Raw genomic sequence first — 14,785 nt, forward strand, 5'->3', positions numbered from 1 at the left:
ACAGTGATTCTGGTGTCATATGAAAGATGAACACACGACCAGGACTGTACGAAAGCTGAGAATCTCACCATTCATAAGAAACCAGGAATACTGTTCTAGGTTATAAAATGACAGAATTATATCTGTTTCACGTGATTTCAACAACCCCTCTGTAGACATTACTGGAACAGCATTCAGCAACACTACCTGGCTGTTCCTGGCCATATGGGTTGGGACAGGGTGCAGTTCTTTCCATCTTGGGTACAATTGCCGAGATGGGAAGACTCCTTCGTATTTTTTTTCTCTCTCTAAACAATAGTTTTTATTAGATTTTTAGGAAAGAAAGTTAATAGACTATAAGACGAAGCCTGAATGGCCGATTGAGGCCTTGGGACAATTTTTATATATGGGGTCTGAGAACAGAGGACTAACAATAGTAACAATCAATGTCAAGCATGAACTAAGGGGGGGGAGACAAGTGAAATACAGGAAGATTGTGGGTGGGTAAGAGAGAGAAAATGGGCTGGAGGATCCTGCGTTTGGGGATGTGTCAAAGTTCCTCTGAGATTGGTTTCTCTGATCCAAACCATATCATTTGATCACCACTGGGTTCCTATGGTTGATCATCATCTGAAGAAGGTGTACAAAGAGGTTGTCCGGGATAAAATGGAATGCCTACACTAATCTAAACACCCTCACGCTCAAATCCGGTAATGTTCTGTTTCCCCGTTTCTGGAAATGGAACATCACCAATACTCTTCCCCCCTTCCATTGCACCCCATCATACTTACGTATATTGGAAGAGGACCAGATTACAGAGAGGATCACCGCGCTCAGTTGATGAATAATAGATTGATGAAGACTTATTTCGGTAGAAGAAACACAACACTGAGTGACAGGGTGCTGGAGAGCAGCTGCTGGTGCGGGCCCCGGTTGTAAATGATGGAAGGGAAAATAAAATCAATCATTTAGTTTTTGAAACCAAGACTCCAGCCAGTACATACACTTGAGAAAGGGCGCTGATGCCCGAAACGCGTTGTGTTTCTTCTACCGAAATAGAAGTATTTTTATTATTCATCAACTGAGCGCGGTGATCCTCTCTGTAATCTGGTCCTCTTCCAATATTCGACTGACACCAAAGGTGGTACAGGATCCTGCAGTCTCACCATCCAGGGCGGAACCCCCCTCCCTAAGTGGTTCAAAAACCCAAACAAATGGTTGTGTACACAAACATCTGAGGTGAGAGGCTCTCTTACCTTACTACTATTTTTTCAAATTTTCACACAGTGCTTCACCATATGCAGCTCGGTGCTGTTTTTTGTCTTATTCATCATACTTACGTGTCGTTCTTCTAGACTTCATTCTGCGGATGACTCCGCTTCTTCTATGACATCTGCCAGCGCGTGCGCAGGCCAGAGGAGCCTCCCATGCCTACGGCACCAGGACCATTGTGCATGCGCCGGAAGTCTGGAAGGAAGACAGGTAAATATGATGGCGTAGAGCAGATGGGCTGAGTTATTTGGGAAGGGCTAGTAGTTGGGCAGGATAGCTGGGGATGCGGGAAGGGGGTGTAAGAAAGGGAGGGAAGCGAGTCAGAAGATGTCAGCTTAAGAAGCCATTCCAAGCATCTCTCCACCACCTGTATAGAAGATTATCCAAGAGGTGGGACTGAGCATGTGTGACCACCAACACTGGACGTATTAAGAGGATGTTCTTAGAGGTAATCAAAATAACAGCCGGGGGTGCCGTAAGAAGTAAAAGCAAAACCATTAGACAAGCAGTGGTTAGAAATTATTCCAAGGGGCAGCACAGTGGCTCAGCCTTGAAGCAATGGAGTCCTGAGTTCAAATCCTGCCAGGGACAACATCTGCAAGGAGTTTGTATGTTCTCCCCGTGTTTGCAGGATTTCCTCCCATTCTACAAAGATATACTGATGGGGAAAAATGTACATTGTGATCCCTATATGGGGGCTTATTTGGTAAATTAATGTTTGGGTGGGGGGACATAGCGGCAACACCTTTGGCAACAATCAGGTAAGATAAAGTGGACTCTCGTGGCCGGTGTATAGAAAATGAACACAGATTTATTTTAAGTTTAAAATATTAATAGCCATCGTGTAAAAATCTTGGCATGACGGTTTCTTGCGGAAATCTATTAAGTTCATTTCAAAATGAATGGATTACGTATGGAAACATTTTAATTTTTTTTTTTTCTTTTTCCTATTTTTTTTTTTTTTTTACTTTAAACTGGTCACAAGAAGCACATTTATGTCTGGTCAGACCTCAAAATGAAATTCCATAAGTTACAGATTTGTTGTCATTCAGTCTATAACTGCAATAAGAAAAAAACAAAAAAAACAAACAATAAATGGCACTTCCAAAAAGTAAAATGACACATTTTGTAAAAAGAAAGGCATCAGCAATGATACATTTTTTTCAAGTGTTCAAAGTTTTTGAATCCTATCTGCAATTTCAATGAAATTAAACACTAAACAAGATCCGTCCGAATGTCCCTTCGACGACTTCCGATCCCGTTTCAGTCGGTAACACCAGTCACTTAGATCCCAAAATAATGAGAAAACAAAAAAAAGGGGCAAAAAAAACCAAAAAAAAATTCAAAATCTACACGTATAAAGGGATTCGAGGGAATGACTGGTTAACAAAAATTGACCAAAGGGTAACAAGTCTTTTAGATGCTTATACAAAGCATGGAATCCTTTAAAAGATGCAAAGAGCTGCAAAAGATTTCGTTTCCTCATACTGTAAAAGTCAAGTCAGATTGTGAGAAGAAACTTCTGGTATTGATTAGTCCTCAATAACAATGGGTTCATCATTGACAGGGTGTCGCATTGGAAGTCCCACTTGAGACTGGCAGATGACTATGTGTCTGTAAGGCCGCCGGGCAGCTCGCTTGGTTTCAGAGGATGAGAGCAGTTTGCGCGCTTTCCTGGAATAGACAAATAATCTTACATAAGTTACTTTAATTAACTCTTCATCCCCCAAGATTTGGGTACTGAGAACTAAGTCTTCCTCCCCCATGACTTTGGGTACTGAAATGTAACTCTTCATCATCTGTAACGTTGGGTACTAGGAACTAACTCTTCATCACCTGAAGCTTTGGGTACTTAGAACTAACTTCATCACCTGTAACCTTTTGTACTGAGGCCTAACTCTTCATCCCCTATAGTTTTGGGTACTGAGAACTAACTCTTCATCCCCTGTAACCTTGGGTACTTAGAACTAACTTCATCCCCTGTAGCTTTGGGTACTGAGAACTAACTCTTCATCCCCTGTAACCTTGGGTACTAAGGCCTAACTCTTCATCCACTGTAACCTTGGGTACTAAGGCCTAACTCTTCATCCACTGTAACCTTGGGTACTAAGGCCTAACTCTTCATCCACTGTAACGTTGGGTACTTAGTACCCAAAGCTACAGGGGATGAAGTTAGTTCTGAGACCTAACTCTTCATCCCCTGTAGCTTTGGGTACTGAGAACTAAGTCATCCTCCCCCATGACTTTGGGTACTGAGAACTAACCCTTCATCCCCTGTAACGTTGGGTACTAGGAACTAATTCTTCATCCCCTGTAACCTTGGGCACTGGGAACTAACTCTTCATCCCCTGTAGCTTTGGGTACTGAGACCTAACTCTTCATCCTCTGTAACTTTGGGTACTGAGAACTAACTTCATCCCCTGTAACCTGGGTACTAAGGCCTAACTCTTCATCCCCTGTAACATTGGGTACTAAGAACTAACTCTTCCTTCCCTTATGGCCTTGATTAGTGAGAACTAACAAATGTTGTCTGTAACTAGAAAAAGCAATCTGTTTTTCACTCCTCAAATAGTTCCCTTTTACATAAGTCTGCTATTGTCTCTTAGCCACATTCAAGTAAGCAAGGCTGAGCTTCAATACCAGAATCAGACCATATAAAATAGGAAACCTGATTCTGAAAACTAAACAACCCCTTTAAGTTTGTGTGTTTGGATGTTTGTGTGTTTGTTACTCAATCACACAAAAACGGCTCAATGGATTGGGATGAAATTCGGCACATAGATAGACTGTACCCTCGATTAACACATAGGCTACTTTTTATCCTGATAAATGACATGGCCTCACGACTGTTATGAATTTATGTTCACATACTATATTACACTGCTTTTGGCAGCAGCTTCTCTGAGGTTGGTGATAAAGCCAGGTCTGATAGGCAGGGTTCACACTACCATTGGTGTCTGCTTAGAAGGTGACCGCTTTTAAAAAAAAAAAAAAAAAAAAAAAAAGAAAACGGACACAAATGGACAGCAACTGATGGCTATGTATCTGGCTTTTGAATGTTGAAAGCCATAGGGAAGAAAAAAAAACCCCCAGACAATCTGTTTCATTTCCAAGGTCAACTCCAATGATATCTTAATTCAATTATTTTATTAGTCTCTTGTCTTTTGACTCTGAGACCCCTTCTTTACATATTGGCACCCTTATATCAAAACCTAAAAAAACTAGACTTTGTACAGGTCACTACCCTTACATTTATAAATAATTCATTTCAAGCTCAAGACAAGTAAATGTAAAATTATCAATGATCTATAAAAATTATTAATTATAGTAGTTTTTCTATAAAAAAATTTTACATTTGCTTTTTTTTTTTTTTTTTAAATATGTACCGTATATACTCGAGTATAAGCCTAATTTTTCAGCACAGTTTTTGTGCTAAAAAAGCCCCCCATGGCTCATACTCAAGCCAAGCAAAAAAAATAAATATATATTTTTTTTTTTTGGAGGAAGAATCTCCCATAAAATAGTGGAAAAATAGAAAAGTTGAAAATGACTGTGAAACAGAAACACATTAGGTATCCCTGTGACTGAAAGTGCCCAGTCTACTGAATACAGGGGTCTGCAGTGCTCCTGTTCCATCGGGAAGGGGTTAATAGGAGCACTGCAGATCCCCTATATACAGCCAGGCTGAATTCCAAGTGGGGAAAAAAAAAAAAAAACAATCCTCAAGTTCAGCAGTGCTGGCCGTGCGCTCAGCTCGGCTACTCCGAAAATGCAGACGAGCTGAGCGCACGGCCAGCACTACTACATCTCTGCAGTGCTGAGTGTATGTTGAACCATGCTGCACACTCAGCTCACACTTTGTGTGCTGAGCTCTGCCGCTTCTCTGTGTAGCAGTGCTGTGTCAGCACTGCTATATCTGAGATCAGACCACAATGGAAACTGCTGTGGACGGATCTTAGACTCTGCCTCCTCCGGCAGAACCAGCGTTGATTGGCCGAATGCTGTACACGCCAATCAACGCTGGTCAATGCATTCCTATGCCGAGATGTAGCAGAGCTGGCCGCACGCTCAGCTCGACTACTCCAAAGATGCTACATCGGAGATGAAGCGGTATTGGCCGCGCGCTCAGCTCGACTACTCCGAAGATGCAGACGAGCTGAACGCACGGCCAGCACTACGACATCTCCGCAGTGCAGAGTGTGCGTTGAACCATGGTGCACACTCAGCTCTGCTGCATCTGATGTAGCAGTGCTGAGTGTGCGCTGAACCATGCTGCACACTCAGCTCTGCTGCATCTCTGTGTGAGCTGAGCTCTGCAGCTTCTCCGTGTAGCAGTGCTGTGTCAGCACTGCTACATCTAAGATCGGACCGCAATGGAAACTGCTGTGGAACTCCACCTCCTCTGGCAGAACCAGCGTTGATTGGCTGAATGCTGTACACTGGCCAATCAATGCTTGTCAATGCATTCCTATGGAGTCATAGGAATGCAAGCTAATAGGGATCCCGACCAGATAGAGCCCCAAAGAGCTGGGTGAGTAACATTCCCCCCTAAATAAAGGTAATCCCTAGCTAACCCTGCCAGTACAGCTATCCCTATCTCACAGTCACATAGTTCACAGTCTCAAATTAATCAAATGTTAAATCCACCATTCGTCTAAATTGGAGGTCACCTGATTTCGGCTGCCAATTCCGTTGTCGTAGTTCCTGTCCCACCTCCCTTGCACAGTTATTGGTGCAGAAAATGCGCCAGGGAAGGTGGGAGGGGATACAAATTTTTACTGCGTTTGCCTCGTGGTATTCGATTGTAATCAAATACCTCAAACGGCCTAATATTCTATCGAATATCTATTCAATCGAACAGTGTTCGCTCATCTCTAATGATGAATCTAGGGGTTCTGGCCTAATCACATGATCGAAACCAGTTTCCCAGGTTGCTCCACCGTTTCCTGGTAAACTCCCTGGACAACCCCTTTCACTAGATAAATTCTCTTTAGAGTCTCCTGCTCACGGGAGACTCCAAATTCACAGGAATTTAACCACTTCCTGCCACAGCCATTTTTTTACTTCCTGCCTTCCAAGAGCTTCCTTGATTTTTCTGTTCACATTATCATACAAGATTTTTTTTTTTTTTGTTTGGTTTTCTTGGGGGGGGGGGGGAGAGCAAATAGTACTTTATTTTCTTTAAAGTTTTAATTTTTCACAGCTAACAATGACACGTTACCTCTCTTTCATTTCTAATATTCAGTGGGTTAGTAATTCATTATGGGCAAGTTGTATTCTATATTGAAATGAATTTGGGGAATGGATGAAATTCTGATTAATTTTTCTTATAACATTTTGGATGGAGAGATGAAGGGAAAAAAAGTTGATTCAGGCATTATAAAATTTTGGAATAGTGTTTGCATTTAGAGACAAGTATACCTAAGGTGTTTCCATTTTTTATTGCCTTTCAGGAGTAAAATTCAGAAAAGGGGTCGAGTTGAATTTTTATATTTTTGGTAACCAAATAGCTCCCACGATCTTGCCATTTGTGAGCAATTGGCTGCTGTGGTCTTGCTGGGACCCTCCCTTGGAAAACCAGCTCAACTTCTGAGTGGCTGCCATTTTTAAAAGATCAACATCCTCCATACATGTGCAGCAGATGTCGGCGAGGGGTACAATGACAGTGTAGACTCTTACACATGGATAGGGACAAATAAAGATTTCGGATACACTTGATGAGAAATTGGTTCTACCACTTTACAAATCACTATCCAATTGCACATAGAATGTTTTAAGTTTTTTTTTTTTTTTTTTTGCACAAGATAGACAAAAAGCAAGTAATAAATGATCAAAATTTAGAAAAAGTAGACAAAGATGTGAGCTAATAAAATGCTTCCACTGAGTTGTTTGTAACTCCTATATCCAGCTTTATTGACATTAGCCTTGGGATAGGGCACACCTGTAAGAAACGTACGGCATATCCTCCAACAGTACACAGAGGGCTGACAAACATTTTGGCTGTAGAAATCAGGACTCTCTCTATCTCCCCTAGGAGTCCTGTTAGGTTTCAGGACCCTTGAACACAACCAAGTCCCATCTCTGGGAAACAGTGTGGGCAGAAGGACCTGGATGAACCGGGCCTCATGCACAGAAGACATTGCATAGTCAGTTTTTAAACAGTGAGCTCCCAAACAGTCCGATCACTACAGTAATTTACTGACATAATATTATCAGGTTATCACTGTAGTGAATTGGGCCTTTCGAGTTCATTGTATAAAAACTGACTATGGTGCAGTGTCTTCTTTGCACACGGCCCAGTTCATCCAGGTACGAAAACCCACACAAGGACTGATTCCCACGGACAGGACCTGGTTGTGTGCAAGGATCCTTACTCTGACATCCAACTTCAAACCATATACCCCTATATATCACAGAGCTCAGCTTCTCTCCTCCATCATATAACCCTATATATCACAGAGCTCAGCTTCTCTCCTCTATCATATAACCCTATATACCACAGAGCTCAGCTTCTCTCCCTCCATCATATAACCCTATATATCACAGAGCTCAGCTTCTCTCCTCCATCATATAACCCTATATATCACAGAGCTCAGCTTCTCTCCCTATCATATAACCCTATATATCACAGAGCTCAGCTTCTCTCCTCTATCATATAACCCTATATACCACAGAGCTCAGCTTCTCTCCCTCCATCATATAACCCTATATATCACAGAGCTCAGCTTCTCTCCTCCATCATATAACCCTATATATCACAGAGCTCAGCTTCTCTCCTCTATCATATAACCCTATATACCACAGAGCTCAGCTTCTCTCCTCCATCATATAACCCTATATATCACAGAGCTCAGCTTCTCTCCTCCATCATATAACCCTATATATCACAGAGCTCAGCTTCTCTCCTCTATCATATAACCCTATATACCACAGAGCTCAGCTTCTCTCCTCTATCATATAACCCTATATACCACAGAGCTCAGCTTCTCTCCTCCATCATATAACCCTATATATCACAGAGCTCAGCTTCTCTCCTCTATCATATAACCCTATATATCACAGAGCTCAGCTTCTCTCCTCTATCATATAACCCTATATATCACAGAGCTCAGCTTCTCTCCTCTATCATATAACCCTATATATCACAGAGCTCAGCTTCTCTCCTCTATCATATAACCCTATATATCACAGAGCTCAGCTTCTCTCCTCTATCATATAACCCTATATATCACAGAGCTCAGCTTCTCTCCTCTATCATATAACCCTATATATCACAGAGCTCAGCTTCTCTCCTCTATCATATAACCCTATATATCACAGAGCTCAGCTTCTCTCCTCTATCATATAACCCTATATATCACAGAGCTCAGCTTCTCTCCTCCATCATATAACCCTATATATCACAGAGCTCAGCTTCTCTCCTCTATCATATAACCCTATATATCACAGAGCTCAGCTTCTCTCCTCCATCATATAACCCTATATATCACAGAGCTCAGCTTCTCTCCTCTATCATATAACCCTATATATCACAGAGCTCAGCTTCTCTCCTCCATCATATAACCCTATATATCACAGAGCTCAGCTTCTCTCCTCTATCATATAACCCTATATATCACAGAGCTCAGCTTCTCTCCTCTATCATATAACCCTATATATCACAGAGCTCAGCTTCTCTCCTCTATCATATAACCCTATATATCACAGAGCTCAGCTTCTCTCCTCTATCATATAACCCTATATATCACAGAGCTCAGCTTCTCTCCTCTATCATATAACCCTATATATCACAGAGCTCAGCTTCTCTCCTCTATCATATAACCCTATATATCACAGAGCTCAGCTTCTCTCCTCCATCATATAACCCTATATATCACAGAGCTCAGCTTCTCTCCTCTATCATATAACCCTATATATCACAGAGCTCAGCTTCTCTCCTCCATCATATAACCCTATATATCACAGAGCTCAGCTTCTCTCCTCTATCATATAACCCTATATATCACAGAGCTCAGCTTCTCTCCTCCATCATATAACCCTATATATCACAGAGCTCAGCTTCTCTCCTCTATCATATAACCCTATATATCACAGAGCTCAGCTTCTCTCCTCTATCATATAACCCTATATATCACAGAGCTCAGCTTCTCTCCTCTATCATATAACCCTATATATCACAGAGCTCAGCCTCTTCTCTCTCTATATCATACTTGATAAGTTTTCCTCCTGCAGATACAGAACATATGACATGCACACCTTTATGAATTGTCAGTACAAGATTGAATTCTAGACTGGAAAGCTTCACATTTATGAATATCCCTGAAGTGTTTGGCTGAGCTAAATCTTAACTTTCTGGTTGGATTTAGATAGAACTATTTTGGCTGCCAAAATTTATAAAAATGTTATTTCTGTAATTTTATTTTTGTATTTTTATGTGCCTTTGGACTTTGTCCTCTAAGGATCTTCTTTATACATCATAGTCCCTGCATTCAGAAATCCCATTTCTACTATTTAGATTTACAAAAACATTAACAAAAAAATGAAAGCCAAATTAAAATAAAAATGATAAATTTAGTAATCTATTATAAACAATGTCATGTGCATAGTCTATGACCCGACAATCACATCACTAGCCATATACGACGATAGGACCTACCTTGTTTCTTCCGTCACCATATAAAAAACATCATCGGGGGCATCAATCCAATTCATCTGCCTCCTCTTGACTGGAGGCAGACAACCACCTCGGATTAATCTGACCTTTGCTGGGTAGGATTTCCCATTGAGCAGTAAGCTTCGGTTTGGTCCCTTGTGGGAAAAAAAAATAAAAAAATAATAATTCTAAAATCCTAATAACTTTTGCAATAGACAATGATTACCTGGAAGCAATAACAAATTTGCAATTATTTTTAGTATTTAGTATGGATACAAATGAATATCCTGCTATTGAATATTATCAACTAACACTAGGTTCACAACTAGCGCCCGGAGTCCGTTCTGAGCTTTCAGTCTTCTGCATGCAGAAGACGGAAACCTGTCAGACCGTGTCCGGTTGTGAGCGCCGGTGAGCGTTTTATGCTCTCCGCCTCAAAACCATTTTTTTTAAAAACCAGACACAGAGTACTGCATGTCCGACTCTGTGTCCAATTTTTTTTAAAAAAAACGGTTTTGCGGCGGAGAGCATAAAACTCTCACCGGCACACACGGGCGGACATCTTTCAAACCCATTCAAATGAATGGGTGAGAGAGTCCTGCAGGTTTCCGTCTCCTGCTCAGTTTTGTGCAGGAAACAGAAACCTGCATGAGCGGAGACCGGGCGCAGATGTGAACGAGCCCTAAGTCCGCTACAATGGAGAAACTAAGCTTAAAAAATTGCATTTGTAAAACTTTTAGGCTGAGGCCCCACGCTGTGGACAAGCAGCTTTGTTTGTTGCAGATTTTGTTGCGTTTATTTGAGCCATAGCCAGGAGTGGATTGAGCAGAAGGGAGACTTATAAGAACTTCCTATACATTTCCCATTCCTTTTATAGCCATTCTTGGCTTTGGCACAAAAAACTGCAGCAAAATCTGCAATAAAAAAAAAAAGCTGCGTTTCCACAACGTGGGGCTGCTGGTCTGACTCCACCATTGCCATGACGGCATGCTCAAAATCGGAATTACATATTTCTGCAGAAACTAGGTTTACTTATCTACACCCTCCAGGTTGTTAAGTGGGTGATAGACTTGCTAATTCGGCCAACAGCTATTCCGACCCCCCCCCCCCCTTCATTCCCATATACACGTGGGCTGATCTCGGTTCTGAATGTAGAGAGGGAAGTAAGCTGCAGCCAGATACTTCTGACTACTTCTTATTCCCTATGAAAACAAAAGATTGGGCATGTTGACAATTGATATGCCCAATCCTTCCCAGATATATGTCAAACATTGTCCCGGTATCACTAAGTGCTGGGCATGCTCAGATCCGACATATCCAACCTTTTCTTTTCTGTTAAATCCACCCAAAAACCTCCACATCATCTTTTGTGGAAACTAGGCAAGCCTCCAATCAATAAAGATACAGTAGTTGCCAGCTCCCACCAAAATCTGTGGTTTTCAACGACTTTACACTCATCTGTATGGGGACCTTTAAGAATACTATAAAAATAAAGATTAAAAAAAACAAAAACATTAGTCAAATGTGAATATGGCTAAAGCGGAGACCACATCTGTATTTGCCATTCTATTTTTTTGATCTGTCACATGAAATGAAAAAGAAACCAAACAAAAATTAAATCAGTGTCCAATCCAGCACGTGACAGACACCAATGGCGCATGATGGGCCCTACTGATCTTAAAGGGGTTGTCCCATCACAAGGATCCTATCTATACTGCTTGATAATGTGGATGTAAGACTTTTCCTAAATACACTGCTTCAGCAAAACTGCTTTGTTTGTCCACTATCTTACTTTATTCAATTCATTGTTGACACAGCCCTTGACTTATCTGTTCAAAAGTCAAGTGATGTATCTGCCGCTCTGAGGGGGGAGGGGCTAAGTGCATGGGAGCGAGCCTGGAGGGGGGGGTAGTTTATACTTTGGGGGAAGGGGCCGCCAATACAGACCCGGCATCTGCCTCTCTATTACAGCGGACGACGGTTAGATGCCGGCACAGATGCCTGCAACATCGCTATACTCCTGCCCTGCATGAAGCCAGCAGTGGCGGGGCGGGGATAACAACTTCGCTCCTGCCACTGCTGGCTTCATGCAGGGCAGGAGCATAGCGATGTCAAAGGCATCTGTGCCGACGTCTACACTCCCCGGCATCCGCCTCTCTTTTACAGCGGATGCTGGGTCTGTATTCACATATGCAAAGCCAGCGGCTAGATGCCGCTGGCCCTGCGTGCACGCTCATAGATGGTGAGACCAGTCTAGCCCTCACAATGCCAATACAGACCCGGCATCCGCTGTAATAGAGAGAGGCGGATGCCGGGTCTGTATTCGCATTGTGAAGGCTAGACTGGTCTCACCATCTATGAGCGCGCAAGCAGGGCCAGCGGCATCTCGCCGCTGGCTTTGCATATGTAACCCCGCCCACCAATGACGCAACAAAGCTGGAAGAAAGAAAAATTTACAGCAGCGAAGACTGGTGAGTATGCGATGTGGGAATACCCCTTTAATGTGATCCAATATTTTACCATCATGCTTTGATGGACTTTACAACAGAGTCCACTAACAGAGGCCTGGTTCACATCGGTGTTCGGTGATCCGCTCGCAGAGTACACTTGGGGACCCCCCAAACAGAATACCGAACGCATTAAAAAGCGGTTAGCAAAGAAAGCACACGGACACCATAGACTATAATGGGGTCCATCTGTTTTCCGCGTGGTGCCCGCACCAATCATACAGAGAGAAAAGAACTTCAAGCGGACTCCCCGAACGCAGATGTGAACCAGGCCTAACATGTAAAAGACTATGTTCGACTTCAGACCTAAAAAACTCCCCCAATAGTCAGAAAATTTTTCTAAACTCAAAATCTGCCTGTACTAGTTACTCTATTGGACATAGACATGACGTCATAAAAGTTATAGAATGAAAAGTGAAGAAAAAAAAAAGACAATCAAAAAACAAGCAACACCGTACAATGGGCAGTGACGTGGACTATGAGTTTACACAAGTGAGTGTTATTCAGTACAAGCATGCAAGACAACTAGAACTTTTTGTTTGGTTATTGGGTTGGAGGGGCAGGCATACCACCATGTTTAGGCTAAAACTTTTTTTCTTTTTTTTACCCCAATGGCAGTGGGAAATCCACCCGGCAGTCATGTGATTGATAGGCAATCCATGCCTGGTTGGCACATCCTATTTTGTGTCAGACAAGTGGTTTTTTAAAAAAAAAAAAAAAAAACCATAAAAAAAAATTGATCCATCCCCTCCATATAACACCCAAACATTATACCCCCCTCATCAAAAAAAAATCCATACTGCACCCTCTTAAAAATAAATATATATATATATATATATATATATATATATATATATATATATATATATATATATATATTAAAATAAAACAATCGACTAAACCTATATAATTGCATATTCATTGAAAGGGAAGAACTTTGGAGTTCGAAATACATAGTGTAATCCAGATAAGAAGGCGGAACATGACCACTGCACTGTCCGGCCTGGCCCATATCTAGAGGTGGACAAATGTTACTGACTCCTACTTCAAAATAAAAGAATACTTAAAGGGTTTTGCCATCTCCCTGTTTCAGCAGCTTTGCCTGCTGTCTCTTCCCACTTCCTGTTTCCTTATCAAACAGTCAAAGCCGCCTCCCCCCAGCTTGCGGAACAAAACACTATGAAATATCACAATACTTATTAGGATTATTAGAAATCTAATATAAATGCAGATAAAATAATATGCACATGCTTCTAGAGAATGGACTCGGTTATCTGTGTATTTGCATAGTGAGACAACAGACAGGGCTTTATCAGCAAACTGTGATTAGCTGAAAGCAGAGCTGTAGATAACAGTGAGAGCAGTGAGTGATGTCATCTGTCCTGTCTTATCACACAGGTCCGGCTCTATGGAAACACTATGTAAACAATGGGAGGAATAAGTTCACATAGCAGGAAAACAAAGCAGAATTGCTAAAGTAACATATTTAGGAAAACCCTTCAATTTACGTAAGCTAGCAGTATAGCTGGGATTACCCTTTAATACAAGTTTTAATATTGTATCGTTATTAGATGTATAGTTTGTTGCATGTTTACTTTTATAAGAATTCAGTAACTGGCTTTTATGGCCTACTGACTCCACATCCCAAAATATCTACAGGAGAATGGATCTCCCAAACATTGTGAAACAACAACTTTATTCATTCACTGCTTGGCTATATTGTTGATTTACTGTGTGGCATTGTATGGCGGTATTAATGTGGTGCTATTATTCAGTTTATGGCGGTATTATTTAGTCACTGTCTGGAGCTATTATTCAGTGTATGGCAGTATTATTTAATCATGGCGTTTATTTTGTACTAATATTTGAGAAACAAACTAGTAACAAAAGAAAGATGACTACAATGGGGAGGGAAGGGGATTGTGCCTTTTGGACATACATCCTGTTAGCAAAATCCTATAGAAGCAACACTACAGTATTGTCTACAGCCTTGATCTACCAAGTAACAGCTAGTGTCCTTATTCTGTCCTTGTAAACAAATCTGAAACCCAAAATGGAAAGGCCCAAGGGGAACCCCAAATAAAAAAGTGGCAAAGGGAGACATCAGATGCCTAAAGAGTTATCCGAATTGGATCCATGCACAAAACTTTTCAGGTTGCCTGAGCAAATTTACTGCCTGGTATGTCAAAATTGGAAGAACAGAACTATGATTATATATATATATATATATATATATATATATATATATATATATATATATATATATATATATATATATATATATAGTCATACATATCGCATGAATACAACCCATTCCATTCATCATTTGTAACCCCCAGATATACCCTGCAGCGCTGTACATAAAAGGTGGTCA

At 41.3% G+C, this 14,785-nt stretch overlaps 1 protein-coding gene across 6 annotated transcripts in view; it reads right to left on the reverse strand.

Moving 5' to 3' along the window:
- The window catches only part of MTA1 (metastasis associated 1), a 229,858-nt gene that overhangs the window by 137,344 nt on the left and 77,729 nt on the right, over window positions 1–14,785 (reverse strand). For 3 of the 6 annotated variants that reach the window (XM_075283056.1, XM_075283057.1, XM_075283055.1), the window contains 2 exons: window positions 9,908–10,059; window positions 2,128–2,925 (listed from right to left, as the gene is read on the reverse strand). In XM_075283056.1, coding sequence (XP_075139157.1) covers window positions 2,784–2,925; window positions 9,908–10,059 — 294 coding nt within the window. In that variant the 3' untranslated portion in view covers window positions 2,128–2,783. Of the gene's footprint in view, window positions 1–2,127; window positions 2,926–9,907; window positions 10,060–14,785 lie in introns of those variants that run through there. The other 3 variants (XM_075283060.1, XM_075283058.1, XR_012717264.1) reach the window with 2 other exon arrangements.

This window comes from Leptodactylus fuscus, chromosome 7 (genome assembly GCF_031893055.1).
Source record: "Leptodactylus fuscus isolate aLepFus1 chromosome 7, aLepFus1.hap2, whole genome shotgun sequence".
In the NCBI taxonomy this organism is placed as follows: Eukaryota; Metazoa; Chordata; class Amphibia; order Anura; family Leptodactylidae; genus Leptodactylus; species Leptodactylus fuscus.